The 16,251-nt window shown below is 36.1% G+C and overlaps 1 protein-coding gene across 5 annotated transcripts in view; it reads left to right on the forward strand.

Annotated features, from left to right (window-relative positions):
- Positions 1–16,251, forward strand: part of Herc2 (HECT and RLD domain containing E3 ubiquitin protein ligase 2) — a 184,226-nt gene that overhangs the window by 67,117 nt on the left and 100,858 nt on the right. For 4 of the 5 annotated variants that reach the window (XM_071608567.1, XM_071608568.1, XM_027924988.2 and 1 more), the window contains 12 exons: positions 3,000–3,170; positions 3,542–3,645; positions 4,820–4,970; positions 6,891–7,105; positions 7,364–7,496; positions 7,599–7,726; positions 7,816–8,011; positions 8,781–8,914; positions 9,918–10,091; positions 10,168–10,304; positions 10,427–10,578; positions 11,237–11,428. In XM_071608567.1, the coding sequence (XP_071464668.1) occupies positions 3,000–3,170; positions 3,542–3,645; positions 4,820–4,970; positions 6,891–7,105; positions 7,364–7,496; positions 7,599–7,726; positions 7,816–8,011; positions 8,781–8,914; positions 9,918–10,091; positions 10,168–10,304; positions 10,427–10,578; positions 11,237–11,428 (1,887 nt within the window). The remainder of the gene's footprint in view (positions 1–2,999; positions 3,171–3,541; positions 3,646–4,819; positions 4,971–6,890; positions 7,106–7,363; positions 7,497–7,598; positions 7,727–7,815; positions 8,012–8,780; positions 8,915–9,917; positions 10,092–10,167; positions 10,305–10,426; positions 10,579–11,236; positions 11,429–16,251) is intronic. The other variant, XM_071608569.1, reaches the window with a different exon arrangement.

The following is a 16,251-nucleotide window of genomic DNA, read 5'->3' on the forward strand; positions in this document are numbered from 1 at the left end:
GAATGTATTGCAGTTCATATTATACATATAGAGCACAATTTTTCATATCTCTTCTTGTACACAAAGTAGAGTCATATCCTTTGTGTCTTCATACATGTACTTAGGATAATAATGTCCATCTCATTCTACTATCTTTCCTTCCCCCTTGCCTCCTCCACCCCTTTCCTCTTTGCCTTATCTAGAGTTTATCTACTCCTCTCATGCCCGCCCCCCGCCCCCCACACCACATTATGAGTCAACAGCCTTAAATCAGAGAAAATATTCCACATTTGTTTTTTTGGGATTGGCTAACTTCACTTAGCATTATATTCTCCAGCTGTATCCATTTGCCTGCAAATGCCACGATTTTATTCTCTTTTAATCCTGACTAATATTTCATTGAGTATATATACCACGTTTTCTTTATCCATTCATCTACTTTTATGGTGTTTTTGGATGAATGGAAGTTTAATTTTAAGAAATCCAACTTGTTAATCTTTTTGTGGTTGTTCATTTTGTGCTCTAAGAAGTCTTTTCTCTACCCACATCTTACACATTATATTTACAAGTTTTAGCATACTAACTTTCACATTTGGAGTCATAGCACACTTAGAGTTGGGTTTTGTGGAAGTTTTGAGATAGGGTTTATTGTGCAAGCACTTTTGGGCGAAAGGCTTGTCCTTGGTCACTTTTCTGGAGTGCTACCTTGGTCTAGGTCAAGTGACTGTACCTGTGTCTGTTTTCACTTACAGCTCTTTTCTTCTTGACTGACTGCACTTGCCAGGCCCTTAGATAAATTGTCAAGTAGAAATGTTGGCACTGTGCATCCTTGTTTTATTTCTACTAGGAAACAAGGCAGTTTTCTAGAGAAAATGCTTTTCATTTTCACACATGGCATACAATGTTTGTTGTAGGATTCTTTTTGTACATTTTTTTAAATATTAAAGATGTTTCCTTTTGCTTTTGTTTTGTGATGAAGTTTCATTTATGATTGGATGTGAAATTTTGTCAAGCATTTTTCTGTAAATCAGGATGATCTTTAAAGTTTCCTTTTTCTATTAATGTTTCAAACATTAAGTCACTCTTCTATTTTTGGAATGAAACTATCTTCGTTATAATATTGGTCATATAAATTTTTATTGCTGATCTTAGTTTGCTATTTTTTAAAGACTTTTTATATCTGTGTTTGTAATATTTCTGAATTTCTTTGCATCTATGTTTGCCATTTTCCTTATAATTTTTTCTATGGCCTGTTATTTTCTTTTCTTGAGATACCATATAAGTTATTGATAACCAGTACCCCTTTGTTCTAAGGAAGCTGTAATGCGGGAAGAGGGCAGCTCCCATGCTTTTAGCACTTCTTGACAATCTGTTTATCTGAGAATGTTAGCTAGGCAGGGGAGAAAGTAGTTGATCGATCTGAGAACAGAAAAACAATAGATATTTAGGTTTTGATTACCAAGATTATGCTCGTCTTGTAGAGGGAGTTGGAGAATGTTCTTTCTTCTTGTTTTCTTGGAAGGGTGTGTATTAGATTGGTAAAATTTGCCATATAATTATCTTGGCCTGTAGTTTTCTTTGTGAACATTCTTTTTTAATGGTCAGGGATGCGGTGGAATTAAACTTATTTTTTAAATTGCAATAAAATATGTGTAACTTAAAATTTACTGTTTTAATTTGTGTGTGTTTGTGTGTGTGTGTGTACGCGCTCGCACATGTGCAAGTGAATTGAGAATTGAACCCAGGGCACTTTACCACTGAGCTACATCCTCAGCCTTTTTTCAGTTTTGAGATAGGGTCTCTCTAAGTTGCCCAGGCTGGCCTTGAAGTTGCAATCCTCCTGCCTGAGCCTCCCAAGTACCTGAGATTCCAAGCGTGCACTCCCACACCAGACCATTTTAACCATTTAAAATTTTTAAAAATTTTTTTGGTACTGAAGATTGAACCCAGGGGCACTTTAACCACTGAGCCACATCCCCAGACCTTTTTTGTATTTTATTTAGAAATCGGGTCTCTCTGATTTGCTCACCAGAGTTGCTGAGGCTGGCTTTGAACTTATAATCCTTCTGCCTCAGCCTCCCGAAATGCTAGGATTGCAGGTGTGTGCCACTGGGCCTGGCTCATTTTAATCATTTTTAAGTGCACACTTCAGTGGCATTGCATATATTCACGTTGTTATGCAATAATATTATTCATCTGTAGCATTTTTTCATTTTCCCCAACTGAAACTCTTTACCCACTTAAGACTAACTTTTTATTTCCCCCACTGTCAGCCCCTGACAGCTTTGCTCTCAGCTGTTTGGTTAACTTTAGGTATAGTTTGTATAGGATGGATATGATCCAAGTTTGATTCCCCCTGATCCAACCATTTTTAAATAAGACTGAATTGGTGTCCTAGCATTTTCAAAGGTGACCAATCAGATTTTACTTTTTTTGAGTGCCATTATCAATTAGTAGAATTTTATTAATTTGATGTTTATTAACTCAAAAGTAAATTTTAGATTTTATTTTTTTCTAAAATATAGATTTAAATGTAAATATCCTTCCTCAAGTATACCTTTAGCCATTTATTCCAAGATTTGATTGACAATATTTTGATTATCACTCATTTTCTAATTTCCATAGCCATTTTCTAATTTCCATAGCCATTATTTTCTTAGAATTTTGGGTTACTTAGAAGTATATTTTATAATTTTCAAATATGTGGACAATTTTTTTTTCTTATTTTTACCAGTTTCCAGTTTTAACTATGTTATAGCCAGTACAGGCTCTTAATTTTGTCTTTGAAATCAGTTGAGATTTCCTCTGTGGCCTGGAACATAGCCAGATTTGATACTCCTGCTGAGTAAGTTTTTTAAAATATCATTCTGTATTTAATAGAATTTGTTTGTAGTGTTAGTTATAGAAAGAGTAAGTTATTCTCCTATTACAATTGTAAATTTTAAAATTTCTATTCTTTCTGTTTGGTTTTCCATTTGACTGTTGATCTATTGATTGATTTTTGGTTTCTGTATATGCAGAGTCATTTTTTACAGGTCAGAACTGTAGAAATAATGAGGAAGTGACACTTATACGCAAAGCTGATTTGGAGAACCACAATAAAGATGGAGGCTTCTGGACTGTGATTGATGGGAAGGTGTATGACATAAAGGACTTCCAGACACAGTCATTAACAGGAAATAGTATTCTTGGTAAGGCTGTATGTTTTTTTTGTCTTTCATGGTTAAAAGTTAATAACGTGTTATTTTAAGCAGAGGGGTCAGCTTATAGGTGATCTCTCCTGTTCTTCAGCCTCTACATATTTTCATTTATCTGTGACTTTTAGTGTTTATCTTATCAACAAATTCAGGCCCACTTGGAGAAGTTCTGTGCATTATCATTTTGTTCCAATACTTACTGGAATTTGTTCCCATTTTCTGTGTTGGTCCAGGCAGTCCTGGGAGAGAGTGAGAGATAATTATGCTCTGTAACCCTCACTTTCGTGTTAACCTGCTTGCTATTTCTATATAGTTGTCTAGGCACATTGCATTGAAATCATGTGCTCCTTTCCTTTTTGTTTCAGCTCAGTTTGTAGGTGAAGACCCAGTGGTAGCTTTAGAAGCTGCTTTGCAGTTTGAAGACACACGGGAATCAATGCATGCTTTCTGTGTTGGCCAGTATTTGGAGGTGAGACCTTCCAGGAGTGATGTGGGGGACGTCTGGGGAGGCCCTCTGTGTGTTTGTGATAGAATGAGTTTTAGTCAGAAGTACTCATATTTGGACCCTCTGGGGGAGTTTAGTGATAAACATGAAGATTGGTTAGAAGTTTTTTTCATAAATGAAATTACACTTAAGATTTATGATCTGTTGGTTTTGAAAACTTTAAAAAAATTTTTTTAAGTTGTAGATGAACACATACCTTCATATTATTTATTTATTTATTATGTGGTGCTAAGTATTGAACCCAGTACCTCACACATGCTAAGCAAGTGCTCTACCACTAAGCTACAACCCCAGCCCTGAAAAATTATTTTTAAAGTTGTCAATGTATAAGAAATATAGACACTATTCCACAAAAAAGGAGTTTAACTTTTGGTCTTTAAAATTTTGTTATGTAAATTTAGGTAGAAATTTGGAATGGTTTAATATACCGAGTTATGTAATTTTGGGGAAGAACTGTAGGAGCATAATTCTATAGGATAGAAGTTGGTCTTTCCCATAGATTTCTGAGGACTGGACTTTATATATTGGGATTGGCTTTCCAGATTTAATAAAATTCAGTAAATATTGTAGGGTAGGGCTTAAAGCATTTTATGAAAGGGAAAACTGTAAACTGTCTGATGTGACTGGAAAAATTTAAAATTATTTTTACATGAAATAAAAATAAACTCTTTTTTAATGAGTTTGCTTTTTATTAGAATTAAGTATTTCCTCCACGAGTGGTCACAATTTACTAACCTATAGTAACACTTATATATTTTGTTTCTCACTGAGTTCTTTATGCACATATCAATTCACTGTTTTCTGAAGCATTGTATATAATCACTGTGGAAACTCTATTTAATTTCCTAAGGGATATTCTAGCTAAGTTGTTTATCTGTACTTCTTCCCCCACCTCTCCATAGATTGGTGTGTCTGCTGTCTTTTTTCTAGGATGTGTGGGTTTTTTGTGGTATCTAGTTACTTGAGCATAGTGGTATTAAGATCATTGTAGAATATAGGAACAGGGTGCCCAGAACATCCAGTTGCCCTCTTCATGGCTCAGGAATGTGTTGAGTGCACAAACTATTATTCTTTTAGGTTTTATGTTTTAAATTAATCTTGTTTTCTCAGACTGATGTTGAAATTAAATTTTTTCCAGCCTGACCAAGAAGTGGTTACCATACCAGATCTGGGAAGTCTTTCTTCACCACTGATAGACACAGAGAGGAATCTGGGCCTCCTTCTTGGATTACATGCTTCCTATTTAGCAATGAGCACACCGCTGTCTCCTGTGGAGGTTGAATGTGCCAGTAAGAAAAACTTTGTTTTCTGCTAACCAATCAGATTATTTTATTTTAGTTGAGCCATCAGTTCCATTAAGGATAGGAGAGGGGTAAAAATCAGCTGTTGCTGATGAAAAATAATAAGGGTAATGAGATTCCACCAGTTAGTTAGATACAGCTTTCCTTTGTCTTATGGTCTATGGCCTCAGAAAAGCTAGCTAGTGTGCAGGAATGTCTGTCCTCTGACTAGTCTCATGTATTGCATGTGGCAAATGGGTCCAAAATAACCATTATCTCTAAATTGCACAGTGTGGATTGGCTGTTCCTATTAGGAATAGCCTTCTGTTTAAGAATTGCATTTTTACCAGACTTAAGTCAGATACATTTTGGAATGACAGCTTCTGCAACATCTAAAATATTGAAATTTCTCTGTATCTCCAATGATGGAATTAACCTTTTTTTCATGTAGTTGTATATTTCTCCTCTGTGCACCTGTCCTTCCAGCAAGTATATGTTGAACAGTTAGTTGTTCATATCAATTACCATGCTGGGCATTAGGAATGCAGAGATGGATAGGATATGCTTCCACTCTCAGCTGCTTGTTTGATGTTGAACCAACTTGCTAAGTGGGTCAGAAAACAGGGTGGTAAATGATGATATGGAGGCATTTAGAAGTGCTTCTGCTGAAAAAAGGTTCCACAGTGGCAGCAGTCCTGGAACTAGGTTTGGGAGATTCTGGGGAGAAACACAGATCATAAGGGTCACTGTTGAGAAGGATGGGGTCACTAGCTTTTTGTCAGAGTGGACATCTGTTGAGGATGACCTTGGTGTCTACTTGGTCCCCTGTGGAGCAGTCCTTTGGGCCCATGCCCTCACTGTGCCTGCCTGCATTCCTCCTTCAGACAGTCATAATAGAGGAGGATGAATTTCCCACAAATCATCAGAGAGTGAGAATGGGAAACTCCAAGGTACAAAGAGTAAATAGTGCTATGGGCCCTGGTGGATGGGGGCTGAATCCACTGCAGAATCAGATCTGAAGCGTATCTTTGAGGGATAAAGAGGTGTTCCCAGTGTTCTGAATAGAGCCATGGAGAGTCAGGATCAGATTTGTGTTTTATAATAGTTAATGCAATCATTTGGGGGATGCTCCTGAATGCTCTAAATCTAAATGTTCAGTGAAAGAATTCTGAGTGCTTCTCAGATTTGACTGTGTGTTTGAAACAATACTCTTGTTAACCTAAATCATTAATAAAAATCCATAGTGATATATATATTCTGACTCTTTTTGGATATATTTTCTTCCCATTGTCATAAAAGTTATAGTTAATATTCCTGTCGGCTCTAACAGATGGCATATTCTTGTTGAACCTGTCATTTCTGTATCTTGTACTGCACACAGGTTCTTCTTTCCAGTTCATTTGGTCTCCCATCTCTAAGATTTTCCTTTTCAAAGTTTTGTGTTGTTTTAAAATATTCTCTTGTTCTTATTACTTTATAAATACTCTAATAATATTTGCCTACCCTAAGGATGTTCTTTATAGATACTGTTCAGCTATGCTCTTCCCCCTGTCTGCATACTCAGCATTGATAACATGGCAAGACAGGAGGTCAGCAAAAAATTTAGGGGTTAGGCTCAGGTTTATTTATTTTTTGGTACTGGGGATTGATTCTTTCTTATACCTGATGCTGAATTTCACCTAAATTGAGCACTCAGTTCAGTGGTTTTTTTTTGTTGTTTGTTTGTTTTTTAAATTTTTTTTAGTTGCAGTTGGACACAATACCTTTATTTTATTTATTTATTTTTATGTGCTGTTGAGAATCCAACCCAGTACCTCGCCCGTGCTCGCCAAGCGCTCTGCCACTGATCCACAACCCCAGCCCCTGTTTGTTTGTTTCTGAAGAGTGCAATCAAGATCCTTTTTTAATACTTGCTCCTGCATTTTCTAGAGTGGCTTCAGTCATCCATTTTCTCTGGAGGTTTACAGACCAGCCAGATCCACTATAGCTACAATGAGGAGAAAGATGAGGACCACTGCAGCTCTCCTGGGGGCACACCTGCCAGCAAATCCCGACTCTGTTCTCACAGACGGGCTCTTGGTGACCATTCCCAGGCATTCCTGCAAGCCATTGCAGACAATAACATCCAGGACCACAATGTGAAAGTAAGCCAGACCTTCCCCAACTTCTGACTCAGTATTCTGAGAACTTTGACATATGAATACTTTCATGCCTTTATGAATAGCACAGTTTTTGTGTATTATTGAAAGTATTTTGAGGTAAGAAACTGGTTCTGTTCATGTGTCAGCAAGGTTTCAGAGCATTCATTACTGATTGCAAATACATCAGAAGCTGTGGCCCACTAGGATTTATGAAGATTCACTGGGTAGCTCTGAAGTTTTCTCTGGCCATTTCTGTTGCAGGACTTTCTGTGTCAAATTGAAAGGTACTGTAGGCAGTGCCACTTGACCACACCCATCACCTTTCCTCCTGAACATCCTGTGGAAGAGGTTGGCCGTTTGCTATTATGTTGCCTCTTAAAACATGAAGATTTAGGTATGAAGCTCAGTTCCACATATTTTAGCTGTACTGAGACCTTCCAATTGACATGTAATACACATTCTTTTCTGCTCTTCCCTCCTTTTAAATGTCTTACAGGTCATGTGGCATTAGCTTTAGTTCATGCAGGCACGCTTGGTATTGAGCAAGTAAAGCACAGAACATTGCCTAAATCAGTGGTGGATGTTTGTAGAGTTGTCTACCAAGCAAAATGCTCACTCATTAAGGTGAATACATTTTAATTCTCTTTCTCCTTTGCTGTGCATTCAGTTGCTGAAATACTTGTTAAGTTTTTTGTTCACATTTAACTTTGCAGACTCATCAAGAACAGGGCCGTTCTTATAAGGAAGTCTGCGCTCCTGTAATTGAACGTTTGAGATTCCTCTTCAATGAATTGAGACCTGCGGTATGCAATGACCTCTCTATAATGTCTAAGTTTAAACTGCTAAGTTCTTTGCCCCGTTGGAGGAGGATAGCTCAGAAGATAATACGAGAACGAAGGAAAAAGAGAGGTAAGAATATGAAAGGTGGGCTGGGGATGTGGCTCAAGCAGTAACGTGCTCGCCTGGCATGAGCGGGGTGCTGGGTTCGATGCTCAGCACCACATAAAAATAAAATAAAGATGTTGTGTCCACCGAAAACTGAAAAATAATTATTAAAAAATTCTCTCTTTCTCTAAAAAAAAAAAAAAAAAGAATATGAAAGGTTGGGAAATACTGTTGAAACAACTACATGTATTGAATCCCTGATTTTAGAGAAAAGCTGCTTGCTGTTATTCAGTGTACTTGGCATTTCCACATACTGCCATGATATTTATGTGTACTTATAATTAAACATAAAGAGCCTGCTTATTTTTCCAAAAGATCAGATAATGAAACAACTGGGAATTCTGTGTGTTATGATTTGGTAACTAGAAAATTAATACTGTAAAACGTAAATACTGTGACTTTACTAGACTGATGGGCAAAAGAAAGTTTTTTTTTTTTTAAATTTATTAACTTTAATGTCAGTTGTCTTAATAATGAGAGAGTAGAATATTAGAGCTCCTACCCTTCAGAGGACACTCATTCTTTTTGTCCTTGACACAGTGTGGCAGAGTTATTACTGGTTGTCATGGGAAACTAATTGTGATACTTTTGTCATTTCAGCATTATGGTTTACAATGTTGTTTACGTGTTTCTTTGAAGAAAATGTTCATTTTTCAGGCGAACTTCAATGTTTCCTAATTTAAAATTTTATTTAAGTAAATGATTTTTCATAATGCATGATGTTTTCAAACAGTGCCTAAGAAGCCAGAATCTACTGATGATGAAGAAAAAATTGGGAACGAAGAGAGTGATTTAGAAGAAGCTTGCTTTTTGCCTCATAGTCCGATAAATGTGGATAAAAGACCCATTACAATTAAATCTCCCAAGGTGAAGTATTTTCTGTGCTTCTGAGATTGGATGAATAGAAACATAGCACACGGCAAATGAATTTGCAAGTATTGCCTTTGTTCTGAGCACCTTTAGGGTAGTGAATAAAACCAGATTGTAATTAAAAGTACAGCCCCCATTGATGCCTAATGGACTTGACTGATGGTACTCTGGTCATAGCTATAGCTGGAGAAGTGTGTACTTTTATTTTTGGTACTAACTTGCATCATTATTCATTTGCCATTTATTGAATGGCAAATGAATAATTTGTTCCAGAAACTGTTTTGGTTCCTGCGGCTATTAACATGAAGGGAATCTTATTTATATGCAGAGTTAGCCTGTTCCAAAGTATATTAATATAGAGATTATAAATTCACTTATAAACATTGCATAATTTTTTGAATAAAAACTATATATTATAAAATATCTGGGTATGGTGGCCTATTTAGCTCAGCATAGAACATATTCCTAGAATGTGTGAGGTCTTGGGCTTGATCCCCAACATCATAAAAAAACAACCGACAAAACAAAAACTTATTCATTTAAATTTATTTTTATTTTTAGTTGTGGATGGACACAATACCTTTATTTATTTATTTTTATGTGGTGCTGAGGATTGAACCCAGTGCTTCTCACATGTGAGGCAAGTGCTCCACCACTGAGTACAACTCTAGCCCTAATTTAAATTTATTGCCATTATTTATTTATATTAAAGTAACTTTTCGAATACATGTTAATAAGATAAACTAGCCAGGTGTGATGGCTCATGCTTGTACTCTTAGCAGCTCAGGAGGCTGAGGTGGGAGGATCGAGAGTTCAAAGCCAGCCTCAGCAAAAGTGCTAAGCAACTCAGTTGGACCCTGTCTCTAAATAGAAAATAGAAAAAAAAAGATGTGGCTCAGTGGTCGAGTGCCCCTGAGTTCAATGCCCAGTACCACCCCCCTTCCCCCGTCCCCCCCCAAAAAATGATAAACTAATGGTGCGTATTGTTCTTGTTTGTTAGGATAAATGGCAGCCACTGTTGAATACAGTTACAGGTGTTCACAAATACAAATGGTTGAAGCAGAATGTTCAGGGTCTTTATCCACAGTCTGCCCTCCTCAGTACAATTGCTGAATTTGCCCTTAAAGAAGAGCCTGTGGATGTGGAAAAAATGAGAAAGTGCCTACTAAAACAGGTAATGTTTTATGAGAACATTTCTCTCTTCATCGAGTAATAAACCCAACACTGAACTGTATGCATTCATCTTGCAGTTGGAGAGAGCGGAGGTTCGCCTGGAAGGGATAGATACAATTTTGAAACTGGCAGCCAAAAATTTCCTACTTCCATCTGTGCAGTATGCTATGTTTTGTGGATGGCAAAGGCTTATTCCTGAGGGAATTGATATAGGGTAAAACTTTATAACATTTTTTCTTAATTATGGGAATCTGTGGCAACACAACATTGTTCTACTGAAGTTAAAAGTCTGGCAATGTCCTAAGTAATTTCTTTTTTAAAATCTTTGTTTGAAAGGGAACCTCTTACAGATTGTTTAAAGGATGTTGATTTGATCCCGCCTTTTAATCGGATGCTACTGGAAGTAACTTTTGGCAAGCTGTATGCTTGGGCTGTTCAGAATATTCGAAATGTTTTGATGGATGCAAATGCCAAATTTAAAGAGCTTGGTGAGTTTAAAAAATTCCCCAGTGTTTAAAAGACTGTATTAAAGGTTGATATTGCGGTAATGTCAATGACTGCATCAGCATCATTTCATAGTTTGGCATTCATTATATGTTGTAGATACTTGCAAATGCCACTTTTTGCTTTTAGTATATTAGATTGATAATCTAAGCCACTGTGAACTTTCAGATTCTAAAGAGAACTTTCCAAATTTGACAGAAGACAAAATCTTGAAGTACTCTCATATAAAACTACATTTTCACATTTTAATGGTTATCACTTATGCTATACACTTGTAACATGTCTGTGTTCTGAATCAATACTTATTTCCTGGGTAATTTGAGCATCCACAATGAAATGCTAGGAGTGATTTTGAGGGATAAAAGCGGAACATAATTGTTAGGTTGGGAATGAAAGGAGGCCCCAGGGATATTTAGAGAGCAGCATGCTAAGTCTTAGAGACAGATGGATATAACTGTGTGAGGAATACAGGTGGAAGGACTGTTGTAAAGCAAGACATAGCTGCCCTGTGTCCATACTATATGGAGACTCACTGAAAGATAGAAGTTAAAATAAACACCAAAATACCAATGCTTTCTGTATCATGTATATTTTTATATCTGTGAATAAGAAATTGAGCGATTGAATGTTAATGCTTACCAGGTATTCAGCCTGTTCCTCTGCAAACCATTACCAATGAGAACCCCTCGGGACCCAGCTTGGGGACCATCCCCCAAGCACGCTTTCTTCTGGTAATGCTCAGCATGCTCACCCTGCAGCATGGTGCAAACAACCTCGACCTCCTGCTCAACTCCGGCACATTGGCCCTTACACAGACAGCACTACGGCTAATTGGTAGGTTGGCACCAGCTTTGGGTCTTTTATGAAAAATGTCACAACTTTGCTTTGATGTCTCTCTCTTTTTATTTTTTACTATGGTAAGATACAGATAATATAAAATTACCTTTTAGCAATTTTAGATTTATAATTCCATGGTTTTAAGTACATTAACAATTTTGTGCAATTGCTACTACTATAGTTATAGAACTTTTCATCATCCCATGGGCAAACCCTATACCCATTTAACAATCACTTTTGATTTCCTCCACTCTTCAGTCCCTGGCAATTGTAAATCTGCTTCTCTTTCTATAGATTTACATATTCATGGTATTTCATAAAATGGAATCAAATGGAATTTGTGGCCTTTGGTGTCTGGCTTATTTTGGTATTTTATGCCACTTTATGAGTGAAAAGTGTTTCATTATATGAATATATAGCATTTTGCTGTGTATTTGGGCTGTTTTTGCCATTTGGCTTTTGTGAGTTATTCTGCTAGGAACATTTGTATACAAATTTTTGTTTGAACACCTCTTTCCAGCTCTTTTGATGATGTACCTAGGGGCAGAATTGTAAGGTCATATGATGATATGACCATGCTTAATTTGTGGAGACATACCCACCTATTGCATAGTGGGGCACGATTTTACTTTCAAGGGCTTCTGTTTCTCTACATTCTTACCAACTGGTTATTTTTTGTTGTTTTGTTGTTGTTTTTGAATTAAGGACATCCTAATGGGTGGAAAGTGGTATCTCATTGAGGTTTTCATTTGCATTTCACTAATGGTGAGTGGATATTGACAATCTTTATATGTTGACCATTTGCATATCTTCTTTGGGGAAATGTCTACATAGTTCCATTGTGCAGTTTTGAATTGGGTTGTTTGCTGGCCTTTTGTAGTGAGTTGTAGGAATATCAATATCACTTAAGTGTACCTGATATTTAAAGAGGAATTGACACCAATCCTCAAACTCTTCCAAAGATATTCCTGGTTGCTAGCCTTTTACATATCTGTAGATCTTTACGAGATATATGATTTGAGGAACTTTCTCCCATTCTGTGGGTTATTTTCCCTTTGATGCACTCAGTTTTCAATTTTGATGAAATCTATTTTTTTGGGGTCGTCATCTGCTTTTGGTATCATATTCAAAACACCATTGTCAAATTTAAGGAGGATGAAGATTATCCCCTATGTTTTCTTCTGTACGTTTTAAAAGTTTAGCTCTTATATTTAAAGTTATAGTCCATTTTTAGATAAATTTTTGCTCGATGCTAGGTAAGAGTCCAGCTTTTTGTTGTTGTTTTCCAGCTTTCCCAGTGTCATTTGTTGAAAAGATCATTTTTTCCCTCAACATGTGGGTATCCTTATGAAAAATAATTGTCTGTACATATTGAAGGTTTTATTTCTGGATTCTAAGTTTCTTTCTGTTATTCTATATGTCTGTTATTTATGCTAGTACTGTTTTGAACATTGTGGCTTTGTAGTAACATTTACAGACTTTTGAGTAGTGACTTTTGAATCGTAACTTTTGAGACATCAGGGTCTTTCAACTTTGCTTTTCTTTCTCAAGATTATTTTGGCTATTTTGGGTCCTTTGCATTTTCATATGAATTATATTCTATATCTACAAAAGCCTTTTGGAATTTTGCTAGGCATTATATTCAATTTATAGGTCACTTTGGGGGAGTTTTGCCATCTTAGTAATATTAACTTTTATTCTATGAATGTGAGATGTCTTTGCCTTTATTTAGGTCTTTAATTTCATTTAGCAATACTTTATAGTTTTACAGTTATTGGGGTAATGATGGCTTCACAGAATGATTTAGGAAGTGTTCCCTAATGCTCTCTTTTTAAGAAGGGTTTGAAAGTAGGTGTTAATTCTTTTTTTAAATGTTTGATAGAATTTACTACTCATTCAATCTCTTTACTTGTTATAGATCAATTCAGATTTTCTATTTCTTCTTGAGTCAGGTTAGGTTATTTGTGTGATTCTAGAGTTTTATCCATTTCATCTAGGTAATCCTGTTTATTGGCATACAATTTTTCATAATATTCTTTTATAAGCATTTTTATGCTGGTAGTAATTTTCTTACTTATATATCTGATTTTATTTATTTGCATCTTCTCTCTCTGTCTCTTCTTTTTTTTTTTTGTAGTTATTCCACAGAGATTTGTTAATTTTACTGACTTTTAAAAAAATAACAACAATTTTTGGTTTTGTTGCTTCTATTGTTTTCCTATTCTCTATTTCATTTACCTTCTGGTAACTTTGGTTTTTCTGTTTTATTTTTCTAATTTCTTCAATCATGGAGTTATTGATTGAGATCTTTTTAAAGTGCATGCTTTCATAAATATAAGTGTCCCTTTTAGCACTGCTTTTGCTGTACTACCTAAGTTTTGATATGTTGTGTTTTCATATGTCTCAAATTTTTTTTTTTAGAGAGAGAGAGAGAGAGAATTTTTAATATTTATTTTAGTTTTCGGTGGACACAACATCCCTGTCTGTATGTGGTGCTGAGGATCGAACCCGGGCCGCACGCATACCAGGCGAGCGCACTACCGCTTGAGCCACATCCCCAGCCCCTCAAAATATTTTTTAACATCCATTGTGATTTTTTTTTTTTGACCCAGAGATTGCTTAAGTGTGTATTGTTTAATTTCCACATATTTGCAGATTTTCTGCAAGTGAGTGAATTTCTAGTCATTCCATTTTGGTTGAAGGACATTTGTATGAGTTTACTATCTTTAAATTTAAGAGTTGTTTTGTGGTCTAATACATGGTTTATCCTGGAGAATAGTCCATGCATACTGAGAAGAATATGTATTTTACTCTTTGGATGTAGTGTTCTGTATATGTCTCTTAGATCTAGTTGATTGATAGTACTATTCTTTGGATGAAAAGTTTGAGATGCTTGAAGGCCAATGGTTGGCCCAAGTGCAAATGAGAAAGAAGGTTTTTCTCAGACTCTTTTATCTTAAAGTTCACATTGACCCATTGAAAAACATCAGGCTGGAACACAGCTGGCCTCTAATAGTCATTCATCTGATTGATTACTTAATGCCTCATTAGCAACTAAGAATCGCTTTAAAAAAAATGACACAGTCGTATCTCCTAGAAATTGCCCTTCTTTTTATGTTGTTCCAGATGCACCAATAAAAAAAGATAACCACCTAGGAAAAATACAATTAAAAAAGAACTCCTTTTACCTCATTGCAATTTTATTTTCAGCCCCTAGTACTAAATTTAGCATTTTTAAGATTGACAGGACAGCTAGAACATTGTAGCTGGCTGGCAATTCCTCTTTGCTCCTGGGTACCTGTGGCCTAGGCAGCACAAATCATTAATTATAGGGGCTTGTTCTGTTAACAGTACTCATGAGTTTGAATTCCAACTGGTACTCAGAAAAACAAGAGAATTTCTATATTTGAATTTCCCTTATTAATATGATCTCTAGAACTTAAGAAATCATAACCATATAATATTTTATATTAACTTTATAATCCAGATACAATAGCTTTCAAATATAAACTATTTAAAGAAATTCCCTTTTAGGGAGGAGGGGAAGAGAAAGGAGACATACTGGGGGATGAAATTGACCAGTTTACATTGTTGTATTGTGTGTATGTACTAATATGTAACAACAAATCCCACTGTTATGTATAATCATAATGCACCAATAAAAAAAAGATAGCCACCTAGAAAAATACAATTAAAAAAGAACTCCTTTTACCTCATTGCAATTTTATTTTAAGCCCCTAGTACTAAATTTAGCATTTTTAAGGTTGACAGGACAGTTGGGACATTGTAGCTAATTGGCAATTCCTCTTTGCTCCTGGGTATCTGTGGCCTAGGCAGCTACTAAGCTGAAGAAAAGACTGTTTCCCTCTTTAGTTTAAAGCTTTGTTCTTTTTTTTTAAAAAAAATATTTTTAAAAAATTGTTGATGGACCTTTATTTTATTCATTTATTCATGTGCGGTGCTGAGAATTGAACCCAGGTCCTCACACATTCGAGGCAAGTTCTCTACCAATAGGCCGCAACCCCACCCTAAAGCTTTGTTCTTGCCCTGGGATTTAACCTTTTTTATGCTTAGAGGAGAGAGGAACACAAAGTTTTCATATTTTTGGCGCACCTAAGCCTGCCTTTGGGACCATTTGGACTCTTTGTTTCTCCCACCCTGAGGAGAAAACAAAAGCTAAAGGAGTAAGGAGGACTGCATTTTCTTCCCTTGTAGCTTCAATGAGCCCAAAAGCAGCCAGGGATCTACTCTCCTGGGGCTTAGTTTATTGTTTTCAGATACATTGATAAATGTTACTTCTTTTTTTTTTTAATAGTATGTTCTTTTTTTTTTTTTTTTAAATAGTTCTTTAATGCTTATTTTTTTTTAAGAGAGAGAGAGAGAGAGAGAGAGAGAGAATTTTAATATTCATTTTTTAGTTTTAATCGGACACAACATCTTTGTTTGTATGTGGTGCTGAGGATCGAACCCGGGGCCGCACGCATACCAGGCGAGCGCGCTACCGCTTGAGCCACATCCCCAGCCCAAATGTTACTTCTTTTCAATTGAGAACAGCTCAGTTTCTGTTCCATACATGGATGACTCCACAGCCATCCAGGCACCAAATATTTGTCCTGCCCTGCCTGCTTCATTCTTTATTTTATCAACCAGTGCTTTTGCAGTGTTTGAGGAAGAGTTAGAGTTGTAGTAGAGAATCTTTCTCCTGCTGCCCTGTGTCTGGAGCTTCTAATCTTCTACCTCAGATTTAATTTGCCTGGAGAACTCACAAGTCTTGGCAGGTGGTTGTACTAAGAGCTACAATTTGTTACACTGAACAGGTA

The sequence above is a fragment of the Marmota flaviventris genome, chromosome 2 (genome assembly GCF_047511675.1).
Source record: "Marmota flaviventris isolate mMarFla1 chromosome 2, mMarFla1.hap1, whole genome shotgun sequence".
In the NCBI taxonomy this organism is placed as follows: domain Eukaryota; kingdom Metazoa; phylum Chordata; class Mammalia; order Rodentia; family Sciuridae; genus Marmota; species Marmota flaviventris.